Source organism: Crotalus tigris, unplaced genomic scaffold (genome assembly GCF_016545835.1).
Source record: "Crotalus tigris isolate CLP2741 ecotype Arizona unplaced genomic scaffold, ASM1654583v1 scf7180000019137.2069052, whole genome shotgun sequence".
NCBI classification, from domain to species: domain Eukaryota; kingdom Metazoa; phylum Chordata; class Lepidosauria; order Squamata; family Viperidae; genus Crotalus; species Crotalus tigris.
The window spans coordinates 862,629-887,266 of NW_024097395.1; the positions used below are offsets into that span (position 1 = coordinate 862,629).

The 24,638-nt window shown below is 42.5% G+C and overlaps 3 protein-coding genes across 21 annotated transcripts in view; 2 read left to right on the forward strand and 1 right to left on the reverse strand.

Moving 5' to 3' along the window:
- MTSS1 (MTSS I-BAR domain containing 1) overlaps window positions 1–4,148 on the forward strand; it is a 147,285-nt gene extending 143,137 nt beyond the window's left edge. For all 17 annotated transcript variants that reach the window (XM_039359856.1, XM_039359851.1, XM_039359842.1 and 14 more), the window contains one exon: window positions 845–4,148. In XM_039359856.1, coding sequence (XP_039215790.1) covers window positions 845–1,527 — 683 coding nt within the window. In that variant the 3' untranslated portion in view covers window positions 1,528–4,148. The remainder of the gene's footprint in view (window positions 1–844) is intronic.
- A 2,865-nt stretch (window positions 4,149–7,013) lies between these two features.
- NDUFB9 (NADH:ubiquinone oxidoreductase subunit B9) lies at window positions 7,014–13,124 on the reverse strand. The gene is made up of 4 exons (XM_039359822.1): window positions 13,102–13,124; window positions 10,965–11,157; window positions 9,452–9,565; window positions 7,014–7,266 (listed from the first exon to the last, which is right to left on the reverse strand). Exons 2-4 carry the CDS (start codon window positions 11,088–11,090, stop codon window positions 7,135–7,137), a joined length of 372 nt encoding a protein of 123 aa, XP_039215756.1. The 5' UTR covers window positions 11,091–11,157; window positions 13,102–13,124; the 3' UTR covers window positions 7,014–7,134.
- A 1,619-nt stretch (window positions 13,125–14,743) lies between these two features.
- On the forward strand, window positions 14,744–24,455 carry TATDN1 (TatD DNase domain containing 1). 3 transcript variants are annotated; one of them, XM_039359804.1, is made up of 12 exons: window positions 14,744–14,892; window positions 15,431–15,496; window positions 17,138–17,187; window positions 17,347–17,410; window positions 18,685–18,828; window positions 18,916–18,958; window positions 20,956–21,041; window positions 21,134–21,174; window positions 22,087–22,163; window positions 23,087–23,157; window positions 23,512–23,638; window positions 24,307–24,455. In XM_039359804.1, exons 1-12 carry the CDS (start codon window positions 14,871–14,873, stop codon window positions 24,407–24,409), a joined length of 894 nt encoding a protein of 297 aa, XP_039215738.1. In that variant the 5' UTR covers window positions 14,744–14,870; the 3' UTR covers window positions 24,410–24,455. The 3 variants fall into 3 exon arrangements, with proteins under 3 accessions (XP_039215738.1, XP_039215737.1, XP_039215739.1); XM_039359803.1 differs by lacking the exon at window positions 14,744–14,892 and adding an exon at window positions 14,928–15,204; XM_039359805.1 differs by lacking the exons at window positions 14,744–14,892; window positions 15,431–15,496 and having other exon boundaries at window positions 18,698–18,828.
- Window positions 24,456–24,638: the final 183 nt, after the last annotated feature.

Sequence of the window (24,638 nt, forward strand, 5' to 3'; positions counted from 1 at the left end):
TACACACTTCCTCAGTTACGTAAAGTAGCTCCTGGAAAGGGTATATAGAAAGGGGAAAGTGAAGTGTTGGCCATTCACAAAAAATACTGAAGGGTCAAGAACCACTTGTGTCAGTCCGTTGAGGTGGACTGCAGGAAGACCAGAACTACAGGTAGTCTTTGACTTACAACAGTTTGCTTAGTGATTGTTCGAAGTTACAAGGGCACTGAAAAAAAAGCGACTTATGACCATTTTTTAAACCCTGATGACCGTTGCAGCCGCCCCATGGTCACGTGATTTACACTCAGATGTTTGACAAGTGATTCGCACGTATGACAGTTGCAGTGTCCCGAAGTCATGTGATCCCCTTTTGCAGCCTTCTGATGAGCAAAGTCAACGGAGAAACCAGATTCACTTAACAACCAGGTTACTAATTTAACAATTGCAATGATTCACTTAACAAATGTGGCAAGAAAAGTTATAAAATCGGGTAAAACTCACTTAACAAATTTCTCACGTGACAACATAAGTTTTGGGCTCAATTATGGTCATAAGTTGAAGACTACCTATATATTTAATGGAGATAGAGGACCGGTTGCTGGCGTGCCGCGGCCCAGTACTGGTTCATGGACCGGGGTTTGGAGACCCCTGACTTACTTCCTTTCTTGCATTTTATATTTCTCCTTGATTTCTTTACCTTTGATCCTTCTTACTTTATATTAGTTATTATCTTCCTTTTCAAAACTTTTAATAAACATCATATCCAAGAAAAAAAAGGAAAAGTGTAGATTGAATACGTTCACTGGATATTGCCAAGTTCCTTTTGAAGATTTGCTGTTCTGACTCCCCTTTTTTGCCTTCCTAGTTTCAGATTACGACTACTTTTCTGTGAGCGGAGACCAAGACACTGAGCAGCAAGAATTCGACAAGTCTTCAACTATTCCAAGGAACAGCGACATCAGCCAGTCCTACCGTCGCATGTTCCATGCCAAGCGTCCCGCTTCCACTGCGGGCCTCCCAACCACCCTTGGCCCTGTGATCGTTACACCGGGCGTGGCCACCATCCGACGGACCCCTTCCACCAAACCAGCGGTAAGGCGTGGGACCATTGGTGCGGGACCAATTCCCATTAAGACCCCCGTGATTCCCGTTAAGACTCCATCTGTGCCAGACGTGCCGGCGGGGCTTCCCGGTTTCCCGAGTGGGGCAGAAGAAAGCTCTGAGCAAAGCCCTGAGGCTGGAGGGGGCAGCACCCCCACCGTATGTACCTCCTTGTGGAGCGGGCAAGCACCTGCCGGCTTTCCCGCCACCATTCAGAAGCCGAGCAGCACAGAGGATCAGAGACCGGCAGCTGCTGAAAACAAGGGAGAGGAGAATGCAAGAGAAGACACCAGCATCACTGCTCCCCCGTGCCAGCCCGTGCCCCATTCGGGTGGGCAGAACCCAGCGGAGGCCCCACAGGGCGAAGACATGCTGAATGCTATCCGCAGGGGCGTTAAGCTGAGGAAGACCACCACGAACGATCGCTCAGCACCCCGTATTTCTTAGATGCTGAATCACTGCCCAAGTTGAGTGAAAAGAGAGGGACCTACTGATGACATCAACTTTTGTGTCTCGGTCCATTATTGTACAATCAAGATTTTTTTCTAGGAGAGACAGCTGGTGATGGTCTCTAAAATAGGAAGGGGAGGTTAGAATTGGCCAGGTGAAATGCTTAAAGGAACATCTTCCTGACTATTTTTTTTTCTCCTTTGTAAAGCTGGCTGATTATATTTCCCCCTGCACATTTTCAAGGTCTCAGTTCCTCTTTTTTTTCCTCCCCAAAGGTGCCAAAATCCCACTTATCCTTTTAATAACGCTTTGTAAAATATATTCATTCACAAAAGGATGGCTATAAGAAATGTCAAGTAGTTAAATTTTAGCGAGGGCAGGGGGTCCCCCGTGGTGATGCAGTTCTCCCTCTTGGACAGTTTTGTGGAGCACCTTGTCTGTCATAGTTGGAATCTCAAAAATTGTGTTCGTTTTCTTGTACAAAGTTCCTAGCAAGAACACAACTCCTCACTGGAATACGGTGAACTGTTCCCCTGCCGCAAAAGCAGGAAACGGAAGCTGATTAAAGCAATATATAATGGAAGAGAGAAAGAGAGAGAACGGCTTGTATTTGGTTAATTTTTAGGGATTAGGACGGGAGGGGCTTAATTTGTTGCACAAAATGTAGCCTAGCAGGTAGTTTCATTGTAAATGCGTCCAAATAAGCCATAACGAATTACAGTGTTCATTTAAGTAAGGTGTTTCAAAGAGTTTTGGGTACTGCCTGCTAGGTGTTTTTCCTGTGTTGGCCCTATGAAAAGGACCATGTTAAGATTTCTGCGGTATGCTTTAATTTCCGGTCATCACGAAACCTCGTTATCAGTTTTGTACCATCTTGGCAACAGGCTTAAACTTTGCATTCCTCTCTTCACATTGTGTTCCTTAAAAGAAGTAAACAGAACACAACATAAAGACACTGTGAAGGCAGAAGGGTGTCTAGGTTGATACAATAAAAAATAAAGAGCAAAAAATTTAAAAGAAAACCAGGGAGCTCTTAATTATAACTTTATACCTTTTACTGGCTGTGCCCAGCAGGCTGGGTAGCCAAATAAGTGGAAAACCTTCCCCAGTACTTTTAACAAAAACAACTCATAGATGGATGGGCAACTAACTGGGAACTCCAGTAAAACTGCAAATGTTACTTTTAAGGGGGGCTGTTTTTCCGAAACAGCAGTATGGGTTGGTTTTTCCTAAACAAAAATTTGGGGATTGGGAAGGGACCGGAACACTCTTTAGCTTTTATTTATTACAGTGGGAGGGGCATTCACAACTGGTTCCTTTTTATTCTTTTTTTCCCCCCACAGTAATTGGGGAGGGGGGAGCACTGTTGATAAATTTATAATAAGATTTTTTTTCTTAACATGGACATTGCCGTGGCATTTTCTGTTTCATGGGGTCAGTAGAAATGTGCATAACTCAGGCATCCCACCCCACCCCGGTGTTTAAGTTTTGTGGTTTTCTGTTTTTTAAAAGCATTCTGCAGTCTAACTGGATACCGTCTGCCTTATTTCTACATGGGCAATGCTAGCAGAATTCTTGACTTCAGAGGGGTGTGTTTGTGGTTGCAGTGATGCACCACTCATCGCGGAAGGAGCTGGGTTGTGAGCGTGCACACACAATCTACTCTGCCATGGACACTCGGGAGATTCGTATTGGCTGCCATCTTGCCTACGTAAACTTCTTATGCTTTAAATACATAACTGCATTGGATGTGAGATGTATCGTAATCCTGTTTATAGTCACTGTGTTCTATATACATTTACACAGCTGTGGTTGCTTAACACTTTTTCATTAGGGCGTCGGAAGCGAAAAGTTAAAAAAAAAAAGGCATGATCCAAAATAATAAGCTTTTTCTTCCTTCAGAAAAAAATAAAAATAAAACAGTGCTGTCAAACTAGCCCACTTGTCCTGAAAATGAGCAGATGCTCTCTGCAAATGATGCTCCGAGATTTCATTTTTCTTATCCGCTTGAAAGAGGGAAGAAAAATGGACAAAAAGGGTGCAGGCTGACAAGCTGATTTTTCTAAGCTTTTTTCTCCTTTTTTAAAAAAGGTATTTCTGTTTAGGGGCTCAGGTATGCCCTTGCATTAACCCCCATTGCTTTCCGTGAAGCTCACGCGGGGGATACTTTTTTTTTTTTTTTTTTGAAAAAGCACGTTTAGAAAACATTTTGGATGAAGCTGTATTTGAAAGTGCAGCCTCCTTCCTTTCAATACCAGAATTAAATCTCAGTTAAAATAATAATAGTAATAATAATATTGCCAAAATTCAATGTTAACCTGTGGCAAACCACTTTGAATAGTTTCTGTTGGTTTGTTTTTTGAGGTTTCTTTTCCTTTTATCTTTTTTTGTGTTCCTTGCCTATTGTAACAGCAGCGTCACAATGTAAAATGTTTCTAATGGTAAGTTCTTGTGGTTTAGTTGCTAGTTTGTACCGAGAGTTGACCTCTCTTTCCCCATGCAGTGTTTTCGTTCCGAACTGCTAAAAATAAAAATAGCTGTTAACTGTGCTTCCCTTCTACCTTGTAATGAATGCTTCAAGCCTATATTACAAATAAAGACCTGCTGATTAAACCTGCTTCTGGAGTGGTTTGTGTCTTTTGTGTAATCCAAGAAATCGTGCAAGATCTTTTTGGTCCCCTTTAATTATCGCTGTGCCAGGCAATCTTCTCCATGTTATGCCCTCCAAATGTTCTGTAGTGTCTGATCCTATAAATTTAGGGCAGGGGTAGGCAACCTTGGCTCTTTTATGACTCGTGGACTTCAACTCCCAGAATTCCTGAGCCAGCACGGCTCAGCTTGGAAACCTCTCCCTTTCCCCTCAGCATGGCTGGCTCAGGAATTCTGGGAGTTGAAGTCCACAAGTCTTTTAGGCCTAGGCTGCTTTCTGACTCGTGGACTTCAACTCCCAGAATTCCTGACCCGGCATGGCTCAGCTTGGAAACCTCTCCCTTTCCCCTCAGCATGGCTGGCTCGGGAATTCTGGGAGTTGAAGTCCACGAGTCATAAAAGAGCCAAGGTTGCCTACCCCTGATTTAGGGGAATGGGCTGGAATGGATAGAAGTTAAATGTTTAACCCAAAGCTGCCAAGCCAACTCCGTGGCGTTTTAAGTTGCAAAGGGCATCTTTGTGAATCACACTTCCTATCCCTCAGCTTGCTAGTTTTTCTGATAAAGTGACTGAGGAAGCAAAGAAACTTGCCCCAGAGTTGTACGCCCTGCCCCCTTTTAATTTACCCCTATCTCAAGAGGAGGTTGCTCACAATATCAACTATAAGTGGCTTTGCTTTCACAGCCAGATTACAGGCAGTCCTCAACTTACAATAGTTCATTTAGTGACCGATCAAAGTTAACAACAGCACTGAAAAATGTTGATTTGTGATCGTTTTCCACACTTGCAACTATTGCAGTATCCCCATGGTCATATGATCAAAATTTGGATGCTTGGCAAGTTATAATGGTTGCAATGCCCCAGGAACATGTGCCTCCCCCTTGGCAACCTTTTGACATGCAAGGTCAACTGGGAAGCTAGATTCACTTAACAACCAGGCTACTAACTCAACTGCAGTGATGCACTTAACAACTGTGGCAAGAAAGGTCATAATAATAAAGCTGGAAGGGATCTTGGAGGTCATCTAGTCCAACCCCCTGCTCAGGCAGGAAACCCTATACAGACAAATGGCTGTCCAGTTTCTTCTTAAAAACTTCCAGTGTTGGAGCATTCACAACTTCTGGAGGCAAGTTGTTCCACAGATTAATTGTTCTGTCAGGAAGTTTCTCCTTAGTTCTAGGTTGCTTCTCTGGTTAGTTTCCATCCGTCACTTCTTGTCCTGCCTTCAGGCGCTTTGGAGAATAGCTTGACTCCCTCTTCTTTGTGGCAGCCCCCGAGATATTGGAGCACTGCTTTCATGTCCCCCCTCATCCTTCTCTTCATTAAACTAGACATACCCAATTCCAGCAACCGTTCCTTATATGTTTTAGCCTCCAGACCTCTAATCATCTTTGTTGCTCTTCTCTGTACTCTTTCTAGAGTCTCAACATCTTTTTTACATCGTGGTCACCAAAACTGGATGCAGTATTCCAAGTGTGGCCTTACCAAGGCATTGTAAAATGGTATTAATACTTCACGTGAGCTTGATTCTTCCCTGTTAATGCAAAATGGGGCAAAATTCACTTAAATGTTTCCCTTCACAACAGAAATGGGCTCAGTTGTGGTCGTAAGTTGACTCCCTGCACTGAAGAAAATTACTTTGCAAGGAACTGATCGTTCAGAAAGGTTCAGAGGCTGAGCTGTATCCACTTCATTTCCAGGATGAGGCTCCTAATGTTTTAATAAACATGTGGAAAACATTAAGACAACCTCTGGCAAGTAAGGCATTTGCCATTTGTTCATCCTTAAAGCAACTTCTGCAAAGCTCATTGTTCATAATTCGGAAAGCTCAGCTCCTGTGACTTCCTGCTGCCTTTGAGCTCTCAGTTAAGGATCAGTGATGACTCCACAGGTACTCAAGGACCCCTCTAGCCCTCCAAAAAAGCCTAGCGACTTTTAATCGGGCTAATCCAGAGCTCATTACCTGTGCCGCAGGAAATATGATTTTCAACAGGTTAATCCTTATTTAGCATGTAAACCATTTTTTACCAGCAGTATCTTAGCATCTTAACTGTTATCCTCAAAACTCTGACCAAGTTATTACTATTAGACTACTATGTTAGAAGCATTAGAAGGCTGCATCTTTGTATTCTGCTATAAGACAAATGCAGACAGAATCTGGCCAGGGAGCAGTTAACACTGAGAATACAGAGTGCTTCTATTTGGAATAAGAACTGACAGTTGGGATCAGTGATCCAAGGCGGTGGCCCTCAATCTTTTGGGCACCAGGAACTAGTTCCATGGAGAGAGGTTTTTCTGTGGACTGGAGGGGCCGTGGTTTCACATACTGCCTGCATCCTGCGAATAAGGCTTCACTTATTTGCGTGGCCCAGTTTCTGTCATGCCGTGGACCGGTGCCGATCCACGGACTGGCGGGGTTGGGGACCCAAGGCGATTCCAGCTTTTCCAAGCTCTACTCTATGTACTCCAACTTCAATGGGAAAAGGATAAGAGCCTTCTCTCTTTCATGCATATAAACACAAACACACACGCGTACAGAGGGGGGGGGGATTACATAATGGATTCCTTTTGTTAACTACATCCTCTCTACGCCAACGTTGTGCAGGAGGGGTGTCAAGCCCGCTCGCATCGCGGGCCATATGGTGACATGGGTTTTTCACCTTTGCGGTGCTGGGGTGGTGTGGCCTGCGTGGGCTGGATGCGGCCCGTGGGCCATGGGTCTGACATGCCTGTAAGTGAAGTATCCTGTGACTTACCTTAACCGACGCTGCATGTCTTGCTCGTCGGAAAAAGACTGCTAAGATAATCTACGTAGTAATGGCTAGGCAGGCAGGTTCACAGTTTGGTTTTATATTAGACTTTATTGGGTTGGCTAGTACAGTAAAGCAACCGACCGGCTGCAGAAAGCTCACAGACCGTTCCGTGGGACTACACAGCCATTTCAGAAAGGAGCTTTTACACTGGGAACCTGCGAGGTTTAGTGACGTATTGCCACCAGAGAGGAGGCAGATGTCCCTCTTTACGTGCTGGAGGGAGAGCTTCTGTGGTGGGACCTCCTGGTGGGGTTTCTTCCTGAAGCTGCTGAACCTGTCAATGAGAAACATGCTTAGCTACCACTCAGGACCGGCAACATTTTTAATACACTTGAGGGGGAAATTCTTACATTTAGGACACGTCTTTCCACATTTCAGGCAGTCCTCTATTTACAACAGTTCATTTAGTGACCGTTCAAAGTTACAACACCATTGAAAAAAGCAACCCGTGACCATGTTTCACACAAGCATTGCAGCATCCCCATGGTCACATAATCCAAAGTCAGAGAATTGGCAAATGACTCATGTTTATGAAAGTTGCAGTGTCCCGAGTTCAGGTGATCACCTGTTGTGACCTGGCAAGCAACGTCAACGGAGAAGCCAACTTCACTTCATAACCGAGTTACTAACTTAACAACTGCAGTGATTCACTTCACTGTGGCAAGAAAAGTCGCAAAATGGGGCAAAACTCACTTAACTGTCTTGCTTAGAAACTAATTTTGGGCTCAACTGTGGTGGTAAGTTGAGGACTACCTGTATAACTAATGCATGACATTCTATCCAACAAGGAAACCCTCAGCCGTGAGGTGGTGATGAGGCAGAGATTTGTGTCTCTGTGTGTGTGTGTTTTGTCTCAACAAGGCATCTGTGTGCACCTGTGTGCCTTTCAGACCACTTCAAACACTTCTGATAGAGGTAGTCCTCAACTTACAGCCATTCATTTAGTGACCGTTCGAAGTTACAATGGCCCGGAAAAGAATGACCTATTACTATTTTTCACACAACCGTTAAGCAGTGTCCCCACAGTCACATGATCGAAATTCACACGCTTGGCAACTGGCTCATATTTATGACCGTTGCAATGTCCCGGGGTCACGTGATCACCTTCTGTGATCTTCTGACAAGCAAAGCCAATGGGGAGGCCAGATTCACGAGTCTGCTAATTTAACAATTACAATAGTGACAAGAAAGGCTGTAAAATGGAGCAAAAACCCACTTAGCAACTGCTTAGCAATAGAAACTTTGAGCTCCAATTGTGGCCGTAAGTTCAGGACTACCTGTAATTAAAAGAAGCTTCCAGCAACACATCCACAGGATTTTCTTAATTTCTTGGAAGTACTGTGTGTGTTGTTTTGTAAGATAGCTGCAGGGGGGAGAAACTTCAATGGAAGCATTTTTAAAGGCAAATCATCCCTTTCAAGCATGAAAAGCCTTAATACGAACTTAATGCACCCTGAATCCAGTTTTTAAAAACCACCAATGGGAACAATGTCACTATAATCTGGAAACAATCTCTCTGAAGACACTTGGAAGTGTTTTGACTAAAAGCTCATTTCCAATTCCAGCCAGCAACAGATCTAAAAAAATATATAGTAATATTGCTATAAAAAGTCCCCTCCCCTCCATCCATTTAAATGCCTCTTTGGAAATTCAGGGATGAATAGAAAAGAATAGTGCTGTTAGAAAATTGGGAGATCACTCCAAATGGACAGAGGCAGAATTAATGCATCGAATGCTAAACCAGCTCAACTAATCAAGTTCACTTTGATGTGAACTTAGGTATTTGATAATTTTAGGGATCTCGTGTGCTTCAGTACTGTAGGCAAAATCATGCCTCGGAGAAGATGTGAGCATTTAATCATGTTGGCACTTTCCCAAAGAAGCCATAATCATTTTCTAAACTTGCAAGCAGCCACACGATCCTAGTGAAAATCGGGAAGGAAGGAAGGAAGGAAGGAAGGAAGGAAGGAAGGAAGGAAGGGCGGGCAAGGAGGGAGGGAAGGAGGGAGGGAGGAAGGAAGGAAGGAAGGAAGGGAAGAAGGAAGGAAGGAAGAGAAGAAGGAAGGAAGGAAGGAAGGAAGGAAGGAAGGAAGGAAGGAAGGAAGGAAGGAAGGAAGGAAGGAAGGAAGGAAGGAAGGAAGGAAGGAGAAAGAAAGTATATATAGCATGCTGAATCTGAAGCTCCCTTAGTAAACAGAACCAGTTTGGTGAGGCTTTTGATAAGGCCTTTCTCCTCTCTAAGGCACTCATTTTACTCTTAAACCACTCTAAAAAAGAATTAACACTTCTGGCTCCCTCACAACCCCAAGGATTAAAGGACCCAGAACAGTAGGTGATGGTCCATGAGGGTGCATTTTAAGACCTGCATTCCAAGGTATCACCCAACAAACTCCACTTTGTGACTTGCTTCAAAATTATTTCATGGAAAAGTAATTGTAAAATATAGTCCGATAACCAACCTCCTTGTCCCAACTTTCCAGGCGCAGCTTCTTCCATTGTTCTCTCTTAGCAAAGTAATCTGGGTACATCGCTTTCTCTGATGGATGCCACATTTCTAGGATCCATTCAGGTGACTACAAGGCGGGAGCATAACAAAAAAAGGTTATCCACTGCATCTTTCAAGGAATAATAGCCTTCTTCTTCTTCTTGCTCTTTTATGTAGATGTATTTTGTACATTCTCCTTCTAATAATGATTAGACTGTGGTTGCTGGTCTGCTTAAACCAATGTTTGTCAACCTCGGCAACTTTAAGATGTGTGGATTTCAACTCCCAGAACTTTTCAGCCAAAATGCTGGCTGAAGAATTCTGGGAGTTGAAGTCCATACATCTTAAAAAATTGCTGAGGTTGAGAAACACTGTTTAAAACCAAAACGATAAGACTCCAAAGATACTATTTCCTGCATTGGAAGTCTTAGTTCTAGAAAACTACTGGATTATCTTGTTCCAGAAAACTACTGGATTCTCTTAGTATGGCAAGTTTAGCAACTTTAAGAATCAGGGCATTTTAGAAGAAAAAGTTATTCCCACCTGCAGGCTAAGATAAGAGCAATAAGTATTTCGATGCTCATAATGCTTTTTCCCTCTAATTTTGGGTATTTACTTAGGCAGCATATTTCTATGTAGTATCAAACAGGGATAAAAAAATATATACATCTATGGTTTGAAAAGAAAACTGGCAACATAATAATGCAATAGTAAAACAATCAAAATCAAAGCTAAGGTAGGAATCAGTCAGGGCTCCTGGAACAGTTTTATCTTCAAAAGTTCCAGAAACACCAGCCAAAGGGGTTGATCCAGCCTTATCTCACAGGAAGGCTGTTCCACAAACTTGGTACTGCTACAGATATTTTAGAAGTAGAAGGCACATTTTAATGGCAGGGTGATTCTCAAGCCTAGAAGCCGAATGTCTCAGACAATTAGATCCTTGTCTTAGCAACTATTCAGTGCATAAAACAGCTGTCCAGCGATGTGGAGAATGTGCTATCTCCAGATCACTTTGTGTGGCTCAAACAGCCTCTGGACATCTAAAGCACTGGCTGCAAACATGAAACACTGCCCTATACAGAACTGTCTTGTGGTCTTCTCCAGCTTCGGCAGTTTGGCAGCAACTTTCTAGAAGCTTCGGTTCCTTCATATCCCCTGCTATTAGGTCTCTCTTCAAACTGGAGGTCAAGCAGAAGAGCTCCACCAGGCAAAGTGTGCCCTGCCCCTGAGCTTTCTCCCGTGTCTTTAGGATCTTGCCAACACAGATGGAGGCTGGGCCACTGACATTCATTGAGGTTGAGACCTGAACAACTTCCCTGTGGCCTTCATTCATGGATTCTTCCTCAGAACCAGAGAATAATTTTGCATGAGGAATCTCCTACTTACTAATGAAAGTTAACTGAAAACTCTGGGGATTAAGAATGCCAATATTTTGCAACACGTGGAGGAACTGATTATGTGTAATGCCTGCCATGTCACCTCCTGACCTTAAAGCAGTCGTATCTCTCATAGCTTGTGCCACCTGGAGAGTCGGGAAAGAGGTACGGCTGAGGATGTTGCCTTTCCCAAAATTCTTCTTCAGCGGCCATCAACAGCTTGGTTGCTTTAATCATGTCTTTTTCGTCCTTATGCTCATCAAACCTTGCTCTCAGCAGACAGGCATGGTACCTAAATTTATCCCTGAGAATATTAAAAGATAGTATTTATTCCAAGAAAGAATAAACCATAACTATCTTTTGAACGGACAAAAATACTTCATATTTTATTTAATGAATGGGGAATTTCATTCATTGATTCGACATCTGATGATGATAAGGGCACACCTGCTCAGTTTTCCTGTCAAGAATTATAAGGCTGGAAGGAACCCTGGAGGTCTTCTAATCCAATGACCTACCCAAGGCAGGGGTCCTCATATCATTTCAGACAAATGATTGTGCAATATTTTCTCAGAAACCTCCAGCAATGCTGCACCCGCAAGTCCCAAGAAACACTTCTTAATGGTTTCATTACTTAAAGAGTTCTCACTGCCAGGAAATTCCTTCTTGTTTCTAGGTTGGCTTTCCCTCTGTTGAGCTTCCACTTCTTGTCCTGCCCCCCCCCCGCTGTTTTGGAGAACAAATTGACCCCCTTCTTCCCTGTGACGCCCCTTCGAGTATTGGAAGACTGCTATCATGTCAAGAGCAGGTTTGCCACTGACTTCTTCAAAGCTGGCTGTATAACTTTGGGCCAGCCACTCAAGCCCAACACATCTCAGAGGGTTGTTCTTGTAGGAAAAATAGCAGGTGAAAGCATAAATAAAAGTGGGATTAAAAATATAATAAGAACACAGTCCTGAATGAAGGCGAATATACGTGTCCCGGGATAATGTTGCTGGATCCAATCTGGGTCGGTCACACCAGGACCAGAGGTTTTTGTCTTCCTAGCTTTTGGGCTCATTCGCTGAAGATGGGCTCCCAGCACGAGTCCAAAAGCTTGGAAGACAAAAACCTCTGATCCTGTTGACCGACCCAGACTGGATCCTGGAATACACTCCTTAAAAACTTGTAAGCAAAAAAAGTATGTAGAATGGCCACTAGAGGGCCCTAATAGCCAAATATTGTACTATAAGTGCAGAGGTCCCCAATCTTTTGGGCACCAGGGAGAAAGGTTCCATGGAGAAAGGTTTTTCCAAGGACCGGAATGTGTGTAGTTTTGTGTGCTGCCTGCATCCCACAGATCGGGCTTCGCTTGTTTGTGCGGACTGGTTGCTGGCATGCCGCAGCCCCGTACCAGTCCACAGAGGGTTGGGGACCTCTGCTATAGTGAATCAAGTTACATGATTTATACTCAGCTGTAAACAACCATATTACATTTTAAATGGATTATATATCTGATTGTAGGGTTTTTTTTCCCTCCTAAATAAGTGGAACTTTGTCACCGGGGATCAGAGTCGCCTTTGGTGAGATGAGCGGCATATAAGTTTTAATAAATAAATTTTATGTAGGGCTGAAAGGGCTATATAGTACAGTACTTATTTCTGAAGCTAAATTCTTTTGCTTTTCTTCCCAGGAAAAAAAATACAAGCTCCTACCTCATCCCATCATCCTAATTTGCCTACTTCAATATATTTTTTTGCATACTAATATGTTGAGCCCAACAAGAAGAAGCAAACACAATATGCAAGTGTGCCTATTTAAACCTTGCTTAATAAACAAAACTGGCTCATCTGACAGTATTTTTTACCAATATCCCAGTGAGGATTACAAGCCATTATTATTTTTTGACTGCCACTCACTTACCAAGATGTATTTCCTGAATGAGATGTATTTCCCAACCAGTTCACTCCCTACCTCCTAATCTGGGCAAATCTGCTGGATTCAGCAAAGCAGGGCTATCCCAACCACGGCTTCTTAGCCCGCGGGGATGCCTGATCCCGGCCCCGCAGCCTTTCTGCCCTTCTGAACCCAGAGCTGTCGTGGGGGAAAAAAAAGACGCGCGGATTAACTCGGCTTAGGATCCGCGCAAGAAAAGCGCAAGGGAGAAAAAAGCGCAGAGGCGCCGGTACAGTAAGAGAGAGGGGGAGAGAAAACGCTCTTCAGAGGTTGGAAATCGTCCCCGCGTTAAGACTACAACGCCCAGACACACCGGGGTCAGCGAGGGTCGGGGATGATGAGGATGGGTGTCCTCCCGCAAATCAGGAGGCAGCGAGGCTCGTGCGGGCTGCCATCCGGGGCGGAAGGTCGGCGACTCACCGATATATACACCAGGACTCGAGGTGCCGCATGGCTCGCTTGTAGAGCCGCAGCACCTTCTGCCGATGCGATAGGTAGCCCGCCATCTTGGCGGCGCCCCAGTCGACTTTCAGGCTCGGAACGCGGGGGGGGTGTGTGTGTAGGAATAGCGCCGCAGGGGCTGACGGGAGCGCGAGGGCGTCCGGCCTCTAGAGAGAGAAAGAGTAGAGTGACACGCCGCCACTGAAGCCTCCGTCACGGGCTCGATACGGAATAAGTCCGACGGAAGGCTGTGAGAGAAGGGGGAGGGGCTCTTTATAACCCTCGGGAATCTATAACGGTTTTTACGGTTTATAATTCTTAGTTTCCTATCTCTAAGAGTAATCTTCCTTCCTCCTCGTCCTCCTGGGGAGGATATGACGTTAAATCAATGTTTCTCAACCTTGACAATTTTAAGGCATATGGACTTCAACTTCCAGAATTCCCCAGCCAGCAATGCTGGCTGTGGAATTCTGGGAGTTGAAGTCCACATGCCTTAAAATTGTCAAGGTTGAGAAACACTTAACTGCTTGATATGAACACATGGAGATAACAATTAGAGGGGCCTCTCTGCCGGCATTAGGAGAATCACAGTATCACAGAGTTGGAAGGGACCTTGGAGGACATCTAGCCCAACCCCCTGATCAAGCAGGAGACCCTTAGAAAACCATAGAATAATGGAAGGTACCTTGGAGGACACCTAGTCCAGCCCCCTGCTCAAACAGGAAACCCTTACGGAATCATAGAATCACAGAGTTGGAAGGGACCACAGAGGTCATCTAGTCCAATGCCGTGCTCAGGCAGGACGCTCTTACAGGATCATAGTATAACAGAAGGAACCATAGAGGGCATCTAGTCCAACCCCATTCTCAAGCAGGAGACCCTTAGAGAATCACAGAGTTGGAAGGGACTATGAAGGAAGAGAGTCAAGCGGGGGTAGAATATTTAACTGCCAGAAGATTAATATTATATTTAAATCTAATACATCTATAGTATATTTATAATATAGTATTAGTATACTACAGTACAGCAGTGGTTTCCAACCTTGGCAAGTTTAAGACTTGTGGACTTCAACTCCCAGAATTCCTCAGGCAGCAAAGCAAATTTACAGTAAATTGTATTGAATTGCAATGTGGTGTAATTTTGTTTCATTTTTTGTGAATGCATTTTGTGTGGCTTGACGTGTGTCTGCAAGACCAGAATTTTATATATATTATATACATATAATACATAATATAATATTAGGGTAGGGTTGTACACAGACACAGACGCGGGCCAACAGAAACCGAGCGGCCCATGCAGAAGGCCAGGAGGAAGATGGCGCTGGGGAGTTTGCTGTTATGAAACGAGACGGACTTGACGTGGATAGCTATTTTCAGACTTGGCTTTTGCACTGAGGCTCGGTGCTCCGTGCAAAACCAACTCGCTGGAATCCTGGTGGCAAGAACGCCGCCGAGCACCAGAAGGCGAGCACTTCCTCTTCCCTGGGACGCGTGTTTTGTTTCCGGACGTTCCGCTTCCTCCCGAGCAACAGCCGCGGTCATAAGGCAACCGGAAGTAAGGGGTGGGCGCGTAACGACTCCTCTTCCTCTGCCTCTTTGGAGCAAGCGAGGACCGTGCGCGTGGAGCTCTGCCGCTGTCGTCATGAGCCGCTTCAAATTCATTGGTGAGGGCGGTTGCCCCGGCAACGCGGGGACGGCGCGGCGTCTGGGCGTCCTCGGGCAGAATGCGGGGTTGGGTGGCCGTGGGAATGGCACGCGCGTCCCGCGAGCTCCGGCAGCTCCTCCTGGGAAAAATAGCAATTTAGAGGAGCTGGAGGGAAACCCTCGGAGCTCGCTGCCCTTGGATCTTTAGGGCTGTCTTCACACGATCTGCTGGAAATGCTTGTTCTGGATTGGCACAACTCCTAGAGCCACATCTGTCAGCACATAAAATGCTGATATACATACACAGAGACACAAAATTAGCTTTAACCGAGGTTAGCTTGTTGTGGGAATGCAACCTTTGACTTTTTTTCTGGACCTGTTGAAGGGCATCCTAGGAAAGGAGCCAAGAGGGTTTTAATTAAGGGTCTCTTTGGTCAGCGTTGATGGATACTTTGAGAAGATGCTGAAAAGCAAAGATTACATTTGCTGCAGGGAGCAAAATTATATCCCTGCACTCAGCCCGATTACCAACTAATTATTGATTTTTCTTTTAACTAGATATTGGTGTTAACTTAACCGATCCTATGTTCAGAGGTATATACAGGGGTACCCAAAAACATAAAGGTAAAGCTTTTCATTGGTTTATTCCCAACACCTGATGTTGGGATATATAGATGCATAATAACTATAAGTAGACCTTTTTGTGCTGTATTTTCTCTGGATCCTGAAGAGGAAAGAAACCTCTAAGATGGAGGCCTCCATGTATTTTCTTTGAGGTTTATTGATTACGGAAGAAAAGCCACTTGCTTTACTATCAGTCTCTTTTTCAACTGTTTTCCATTTTTCCCAAGTTTTATGGTCTTCTCCACTGACTATGTGTCCAAAATATTTAAGCGTTACCTGTTGTAATAGTGCCTCCAGAGAACAGTCTGGTTATACTTCATCAAGTATCAACATGTGGAGAGTTGAAGTCCACAAGTCTTAAAGTTGCCAGGGTTGGACACCTCTGAACTGAATGATTGAAGTTCTGATTGAAGGTTGGACAACCCTTAACTAAATCTTTGAAGGTTGGAGGCTCCTGAATTAAATCATAAAGTTCTAGGTATTCACAATTATTTTTGTGGTATATGCCATTATTTAGAACCATCAGTTTTTCTTTGTTCGGCTTCTCTCGTGATCCAGCTGTCAAATCCATGTGGTGCGGCTAGGAAAAGTACAGCCTTGACCAAAATGTACCTTTATTGTCAGTGTAATTTCTCTCTACTTTGATCTACCTTCTCTCGAGTAGCAAGAATTTCTGTTTCATGTCTAAGGTCAATGTTGTTCTGAATTTTTGAGCATGGGAAGATAAATACAGGCAATTCTTAATTTACGACCGTTTGTTTAACAACTGTTTGAAGTTACGATGCACTGAAAAAGGTGCCTTATGATCAGCCATCACATTTAGAACCATTGCAGTATCCCCACAGTCACATTATCAAAATCTGGTGCTTGGCAACCAACTTGTGTACAGGTAGTCCTCATCTTATGACAATTAAGCCCAAAATTTATCTTGTTAAGTGAGAAATTTGTTAAGTGAGTTTTGCCCCGTTTTACATGGTTTATTGTTAAGTGAATCTGGCTTCCCCATTGATTTTGCTTGTCAGAAGAAGAGGACATGACTCTGGGACACTGCAGCTGTCATAAATGTGAGTCAGTTGTCAAGCATCTGAATGTAAATCACATGATCCTGGGGATGCTACAACGGTCATAAGTGTGAAAAATGGTCATAAGTCACTTTTTTCAGTCCCACTGTAACTTCAAACGGTCACTAAACAAACCATTGTAAGTCGAGGACTATCTGCATTTACAACAGTTGCAACACCCCAGCGTCATGTGATCACAATTTGTGGTCTTCCCAGGGGGCTCTCAATAAGTCAATGGAGGAAGCTGGAGTTGCTTGTTATTTAAAATATTGTTCTAAATCCTCATCAGTCACTGCTAGCTCTGATCCCATCAATTTGAAGATGGCTGAGGTTCTGTTGGAAATTATATCAGTGCTCTACATGTATTCCATTTGTACACAGCAATATTTTTGTTGTCAAAGAGTTGAAAAGTGTGGAATACTACTTTTGTGCAGAAGATGATTGCAATGTTTACTGTTACGAAGCTTTGAACACAAAAAGCTCCCAGGAAATAGAAATTGTGAACAGTTTGATCATAACTGTGCTTTTTAAAAATGGATTTAAATTTAATATATTTATATATACGTGTATATATTTGCAGATGATTTCTTGGATGTAATAGACAGAGCAATCAAAACTGGGGTTCAAAAGGTAACTGTGGCATTAAATATTTTTCAATGTGTTCCTTTTTATTGTCTGAACTGTCAGTTTGTCCTTGCTGACTTGATGTTGACTCTCAATTTATGCCCCCCAAAGCATTTTAAACTTGGTGTTGGGAAATTAGCAATTACATGTTTTTCTTCATTTCAGCTCATCATCACAGGTGGAAGTTTGCAAGATAGTAAAGGCGCCTCGCAGCTGGCCCAAACCAATGGTAATTTCTTTCCTTGCATCATGTACCACCACCCTTAAGTGGGATGCTTGAATTATCCCACACTGTATTTGCTTAAAAGGAAAGTGAAAATTTTCCTGCACCTGTAAATTAGAGAAGTTGCTTATCTTACCATAACTGGGAAAACAATATGTGGAGGATCAGTGGTCACATAATGAAAACAAGTGCAAGGAGGAGAGTCTGGAGATGGAAACTACAGGTAGCCCCTGACTTACAACCATTTGTTTAGTGACCATTCAAAGTTAAAACGACACGGAAAAAAGTGACTTGTGACTGGTTTTCACGCTTGCAACCAATGCAGCATCCCCATGATTAAAATTCGGACACTTGGCAACTGGCATGTATTTATGTCCAGGAATCACGTGATCCCCTTTTGCGACTTTTTGACAAGCAAACTTAACACAGAAGCCAGATTCACTTCACAATTACAAAGGTCAACACAGTGCTGGGCTGCATTAACAGAGGGATAGAACCTAGATCACGTGAAGTATTAACACCACTTTACAGTGCCTTGGTAAGGCCACACTTGGAATACTGCATCCAGTTTTGGTGACCACGATGTAAAAAAGATGTTGAGACCCTAGAAAGAATAGAGAGAAGAGCAACAAAGATGATCAGGGGACAGGAGGCTAAAACATATAAAGAACAGTTGCTAGAATTGGGTATGTCTAGTTCAATGAAGAGAAGGACGAGGGGGGGCATGATAGCTGAGTTCCAATATCTCAGGGGCTGTCAGAAAGAAGAAGGAGTGATGCTATTTTCCAAAGTGTCTGAAGGCACGACAAGAAGCAACAGATGGAAACTAATCAAGGAGAGAAGCAACCTAGAACTAAGGAGAAACTTCCTGACAGTTAGAACAATTAACCAGTGGAACAACCTGCCTCTAGAAGCTGTGAATGCTCCAACACTGGAAGTTTTTAAGAAGAGACTGGACAGCCATTTGTCCGAAATGGTGTAGGGTTTCCTGCCTGAGCAGGGGGTTGGACTAGATGACCTCCAAGGTCCCTTCCAACTTTATTATTATTATTAGAACCATATTACTAACTTAACAACTGCAGTGACTCACTTAACTGAGGCAAGAAAAGTTGTAAAATGGGGCAGAACTCACTTAATAAATGTCTTGTTTAGCAACAGAAATTGTGGTCATATGTTGAGGAATATCTGCACATACAGACAGAGCAGGTGATCGTTTTCCCTTTATGTTTCCGTAGAGTCCGCATCACTTATATCAACACTTTCATGTGGTCTGATTTCAGAAATGTTTTACAGTACTGTTGGCTGCCATCCCACGCGCTGCGGAGAATTTGATCAGGGCAATCCTGACCGGTACTTAGAGGAGTTGCAAGATTTAGCTGAGAAGAACAAAGGGAAAGTTGTCGCAGTTGGGGAGTGTGGCTTGGGTAGGTATTAACTCCCTGGCTTAAGTGCGTTATTTGTTCTTGGCAGTCTTTTGAAAACTTCTTCACTGTCTGTTTTCCCCTTTACAGACTTTGACAGATTAGAATTCTGCCCCAAAGACACCCAACTCAAGTAAGAAATGTATTTATTGTTTCAAATACATTGTATTGGCCATCCTGTCGTTTTAATCTCTTATGTTGTACTGTTCTATGAGGATTTTCTCAGGAACGTCCATTAGAAGCTGTAAAACAGTGGTTCTCAACCTGTGGGTCGGGACCCCATTTGGGGTCGAATGACCATTTTACGGGGGTCACCAAACAACGCAGTCTGCCATTTTTTCCCCCTTTTCCTTAGCTGTGCTACTCCCTTTTATTCTATTGGCTTTTGAAAGCCAATAGAATAGACTCTCTTGAATAGAGTCTAATTCTATTGGCTTTCAAAAGCCAATAGGAATTGTCCAGGCTGTCTCTGCCCTGCTGAGCCCGCCAAAAGTCCCATTCTGCAAACGGTGCTGCACCAGTTGAGTAGTCCTCGGCTTACGACCGGTTGAGTAGTCCTCGACTTACAACCGGTTGGGGGTCGTGGCATTAAAAAGTTTGAGAACCACTGCTCTATGTTGTACTGTTCTACTGTATGGGGATTTTCTCAGGAACGTCCATTAGAAGCCGTAAAACATTTTCAGCCTATTTTAAGCGGAAGGAAAAGTAAAGAGCAGGTCAACCCTTCTGCTGTTTATCCTCAAACTGAGAGTCATAAAAGAGATTGTTTCTGAATCCCATTATCCGTCTCAACAGCATGTGTTAGGGCTTGTAACAGCTGCCAAAATTTTCATTTTGGGTCTTGTGCTTCTCATTCGGATAAGACAGAAATGGTTATAAAATTGGACGGCTAGGATGAGGGAACCAGGCCTCAAGTTGCATCTCTGTGTGGGATGTGAAAGCCCAAAGGGCAATCTGCACATCGTAGTGCAGATTGCCATTGTGTGTGTGTGTGTGTGTGTGTCTCCCTTTCTGGAAGCTGTTGCTACAGAGTAAGATACTACTAGCGAAGAGGGTATCTTTGCTCAGGAATTAATCAGCCGAGAAAAGTTAAATGAAATGGAAAAAATAGTTTCTAGGAACAAAAAAAGTAACGCAAAAGAACATTTTCACTAAACCAGCGCCCCCCCAACCTTTTGGGCACCAGGGGCTGGTTCCGTGAAGTTTTTCCGTGGACCAGAAGGGGCGTGGTTTCGCGTGCTGCCTGCATCCCAAGGATGGAGCTTCGCTTGTTTGCATGGACTGGTTGCTGGCATGCCGTGGAACAGTGCCAGTCCACAGACTGGAGTTGGGGATCCCTGTACTAAACTTTAATGTGAGGAACCTACGATTTGTCTTGCTGGATTCCTTGCTTAGCATTTGGCAAAAGTTGATCAGACACCACAGTGCTCACAATAAAGGGATGCTCACCATCCCGCTTGTCCTCACATTAAGTTTTTGACTTAACAACCACAATTCTGACCAGAATTTTCATTGATCTTTTTGCCACTGTTGTTAAGTAAAGCCCTGCAGTTGTTAAGTAAATCAATTACGTGATCAAAACTTGGGCGCCTGGCAACCTGCAATGGTCACAGCATCCTGGAGCCACATAATCCATTTGCAACCTTCCCAGCTGGCTTCTGTCACCTGTGAAGCTTGTAAGTTTGCAAGAACTGATTGTCACTTTTTTCAGTTCTGTTGTAACTTTGTTGGCTAAATGAAAAGTTGTAAACTGAGGACTACCTGTAGCAGGTTAGCAAGATGTAGAATGTCTTGGTCTACAAATATAGGTAACATGTTTAAAATATTTGCCTCTTTGATGGGAGATCACAAAACAGATCTGGAAAGTGAAGAGTTTTTCTGCACATCTATGGCATTTTGGAAACTTGCGTTAAATCACGGCACCACTAAGACCCTTTCACGGTTCAGAGGTAATTTGGCTGTTTTCTTGGGCATTTGGGTCAGGACTATTAGAACTCCTGTCTGGACGAGGGTAACAGATGTGATTCCCAACCACCGGTTCTCTAAAATGATTTGAAGTCAATTATTATTTTGTTTCTGAATTATTATTTTTTTAGGGATTCGTCGCTTGTCATTTTTTTCTTCTTTCAGGTATTTTGAAAAACAGTTTGATCTAGCTGAGCAAACCAAATTGCCAATGTTTTTGCACTGTAGGAATTCGCACCCAGAATTCATAGGTGAGTTTGGTTAGAAAATTAGAATAAATGTGTACTTTTGAGGGAAGAAACGTTCCTGAGATTCTAAACTCAAACTCTTTTTTTTTTTGCAGATATTATGAGACGAAATAGAGAGAGGTGTATGGGAGGAGTGGTAGGTGCAACATTACCCTTTTTTTTGTGATTTAAAGTCTATTGCTATATTTGTATTACAAATAGTTAAACATTTCTCTTTTGTGTTTGCAATTCTTTGCCCAAACCTTTTCTTCTAAAAAACTAGTGAAAGAAATAAAAGTTTGGATCTAGCACAGAGCCACGTTTTTCTTTGTTTGTTATGAACTGGGATTTCTGTGATCTGAATCTTTTTGTTTTAAATTTGGCAGTGTCTTTCCATGCATTGGGCAAACCTTAGGCCTTGCTAGCCATGTTTAGAAGTTGAACTAAGAGAGACTGGGATACCTGCACCTGGTAGGGTAGCACAAAAAATGACACAGCTGTGAAAGAGAGAGCAGCCATGTCATCTTCCTAGGCGGAATTGCTAAATTTTCTCACATTTTTCATGCATGCACAGCTGCCAAATGACATCCAGAAAGAGCAACAAAAATAATTAGAGGGAACTGAGAGAAATGAGGACTGAGTATAGGTAGTCCTCAACTTATGACCATTCCCTTAATGACATCCAAAGTTATGACAGACTTCCTCAGGGATACTTACGATCTGAAGTTCCGATAGCTATCCCTTCCCCCTCCCCACCGCGCAGTCACATGACTGCATTTCAGGTGATCAGTAACCGGCCCACATTTATGACCATTTGCAGCAACCCCATGTCACACAATCAGCATTTCCAGTTTTCAACAGTATCAGCCCATCGCAAACAATTGATTTACTCAAAAGCTATCACAAAAAAGGTCATTAAGATCAGATTGGCTACAGGGATGACCCGATTTATGACTTTCACAATGATTGTGATGAGCAGACTCAGTCACGGTGATAAGTTGAGGATTACCCCATATTAACAAACATTTACCTTCAGTCTTATGATGTATGCTTCTAATTCTTTTTATAGGTTCACTCTTTTGATGGCACCAAAGAAGAAGCAGCAGCTCTAATAGATCTTGATCTTTATATAGGGATTAATGGTTGGTAAGTTATTTTAAACATTAACTCTTCCCTCAAGCATTGATTTTTAGTTTGGTAGTTATTTATTTTTTAAAAATAAAAAGGCAGATCATTAACCACGTAGTACAGAGAGGGGCAACTATGGCAATTTTACGAGCTGTGGATTTCAACTCCCAGAATTCCTGAGCCAACTGGCTCAGGAATTCTGGGAGTTGAAGTCTATAGGTAGTAAAGTTGCTGTAGTTGCCCACCCAGATGTAGTTTGTTTTGCCAGGGATATGAAAAATACAAAGACCTTATTTCTGAAGCTTGAGGCAGGAAACGAGAACAAAAGATGCTAATAGCCTATCCTTGTTTGATTAACTGTCTAAAGAACTTGCAATTATGTTACGTTCATAAATAAGAATAAAAATAAATAATAGTCAAAAATATGCAACATTCTAAATTACAGTCACACATACTAGTCTTAGCTTAGAAGAACCCTTTATCTGTAATTCTCAGATAAGGTATCCAGTCAAGAGCTTGGGAGGTCCTCTGGTTCACTAAAAGATTGGAAATAATTTTGAACACAAAGTTGCCCACTTCTATCGCACCCCCACCTTACAAAATACAGAAAATGAAAAAGGGTGAACAGGATATAAAACTATGTGGCATTTAGTTTTAGACGCCTTAGAACTTCTGTTTTAATCAGAGATGCAGCAGAATTCAACTTTTGAGTGCACAGGCTTAAATTTCAGGCATTGTTGCTCTCCCAGTGTTTAATTGGGGAGGGGGGGATCAGTCTAATGTAAATGGGATTAGAAACACAGTGTTGGAGTATGCTCAATACTGGTTCCAAAAACAAAAATTATTCATTGAATTTTGGGAGCAGTTTCTTTTTTGTGAGCTCCCCTACAATAAGAAGTGATATACGTTTTCATCTAACAAACATCTAACATTATTTCCAGTTCTCTGAAAACTGAAGCCAACCTAGACACGGTGAAGTCAATTCCCAGTGAAAGGTTAATGATAGAGACAGGTAAGTTACTTTGCTTTCACTAATTTATCATTTTCAAAACTCTTACATCTGAGATATATTTGGCTTGTAATCTTGAGATGGTACATCTAAACCATAGGCCAAATGCAGTGTTAGCTTAACACGATTATCCAGATAGCTAATTCATTGATAGAGAGCGAAAATGCCTTTTTTTACTTGTCATTAGTCGTTTGGTCATATTTAGCTGAATTTTTAATTTATTTCCAAAGTGCCGTGTGAAAGATATATACTCTGTGTACAAGGAGGAAATGAGACAGGCAGGAATGTAAGTTCAAGTTTCTGAAATTCGTTATAAAACTACCACTTCTTTTAAAAAAAAACCTATTCTCTGCTTAGATGCTCCCTGGTGTGGAGTGAAAAACACTCACGCGGGCTCAAAATTTGTAAAAACCACATTTCCAACCAAAAAGAAATGGGAAGTAGGACACTGCCTAAAGGAGAGAAATGAACTTTGCCATATAATGTAAGTACTGTTTGCTGTTCCTATCAGAGTTTCAGTCCAGCAGAGATTAGTCATGATTAAGTCCCCTTGAAACTGATCTAATAAGTTAGTCATGACAGGCTCAAATTACACTGCTTTAAATGGGACCTGCCGGTGTCTCACTCTATCTAGGTCGTAAGGAGAGAATATAACACTTTGTAAAATGTATTTCCTGAGCTTCCATTTCTTCAGTGCAACATAACATGAAATTTATTTTGTTGGAGCATTATCTAGATATCATCTATTTTGCATTTTAACAGCAGCCAGCAATAGGGCACTAAGAAGTATTAAACTGCTGTTGTATCAACCCCACAAATTCAGGCTAACCTTAATTGCTTCAATTGGCTCAATAAAACATGCTTTTAAATGAAACACTATTACCCACCATTCCAGGCTTTGGTCATAACCAAAGCTTCCAGCCCTTTCCCAGTCATAAGGAGACTGAGAAGCATACAAGTTAGGCTAGATTCATTGCTGTTTTGTTAAATCATCATTTAGCGTGCCATTTAATGAATGAAACTCCAAAACTAATATTTTTTTTTAAAAAAAATCACAGATATGGCTTACATATCTTTCATGCAGTTTTATCAAAAGTTGTCATGAATTTTTGTAAATTAATTTTTTTCTACATTTTGTTTGTTTCATTGTAGCCAGATACTGGAAATACTAGCAGCAGTTCGTGAAGAGGAGCCATTAGAACTGGCCAATATTATGTATAACAACACTATTAAAACTTTCTTTCCAGATATGTAAATCCAGTTAATTCTGTTCATAAAATAAAGTAATCTAAATAATCTAACTCCCTAATTCTGAAATCATTATTTAAAAGTATGTTTGCCATACAGGATGGTTTGGTAAAAAATGTGTGTGGAAATCCTCACTTTTATTGTGAATTTTCTGGCATTTTAGAAATGTTTTTCTTTCCTTGTAATTCAGATAATTTTATTGTGTAACTGCACAGTAACCAGATTTCTGCCCAAAA

Excerpts from the sequence above, each read along its gene's own strand:
- NDUFB9 (XM_039359822.1), bottom strand. The coding sequence starts at position 11,090 with ATGATTAAAGCAACCAAGCTGTTGATGGCCGCTGAAGAAGAATTTTGG. Across the intron at positions 9,566-10,964 it reads AGAGATACGACTGCTTTAAG|TCACCTGAATGGATCCTAGA; the intron begins GTCAGGAGGTGA and ends CCCGCCTTGTAG. Across the intron at positions 7,267-9,451 it reads TGGAAAGTTGGGACAAGGAG|GTTCAGCAGCTTCAGGAAGA; the intron begins GTTGGTTATCGG and ends TCTCATTGACAG.
- TATDN1 (XM_039359804.1), top strand. The coding sequence starts at position 14,871 with ATGAGCCGCTTCAAATTCATTG. Across the intron at positions 18,829-18,915 it reads AGTTGGGGAGTGTGGCTTGG|ACTTTGACAGATTAGAATTC; the intron begins GTAGGTATTAAC and ends TCCCCTTTACAG. Across the intron at positions 22,164-23,086 it reads TATATAGGGATTAATGGTTG|TTCTCTGAAAACTGAAGCCA; the intron begins GTAAGTTATTTT and ends CATTATTTCCAG.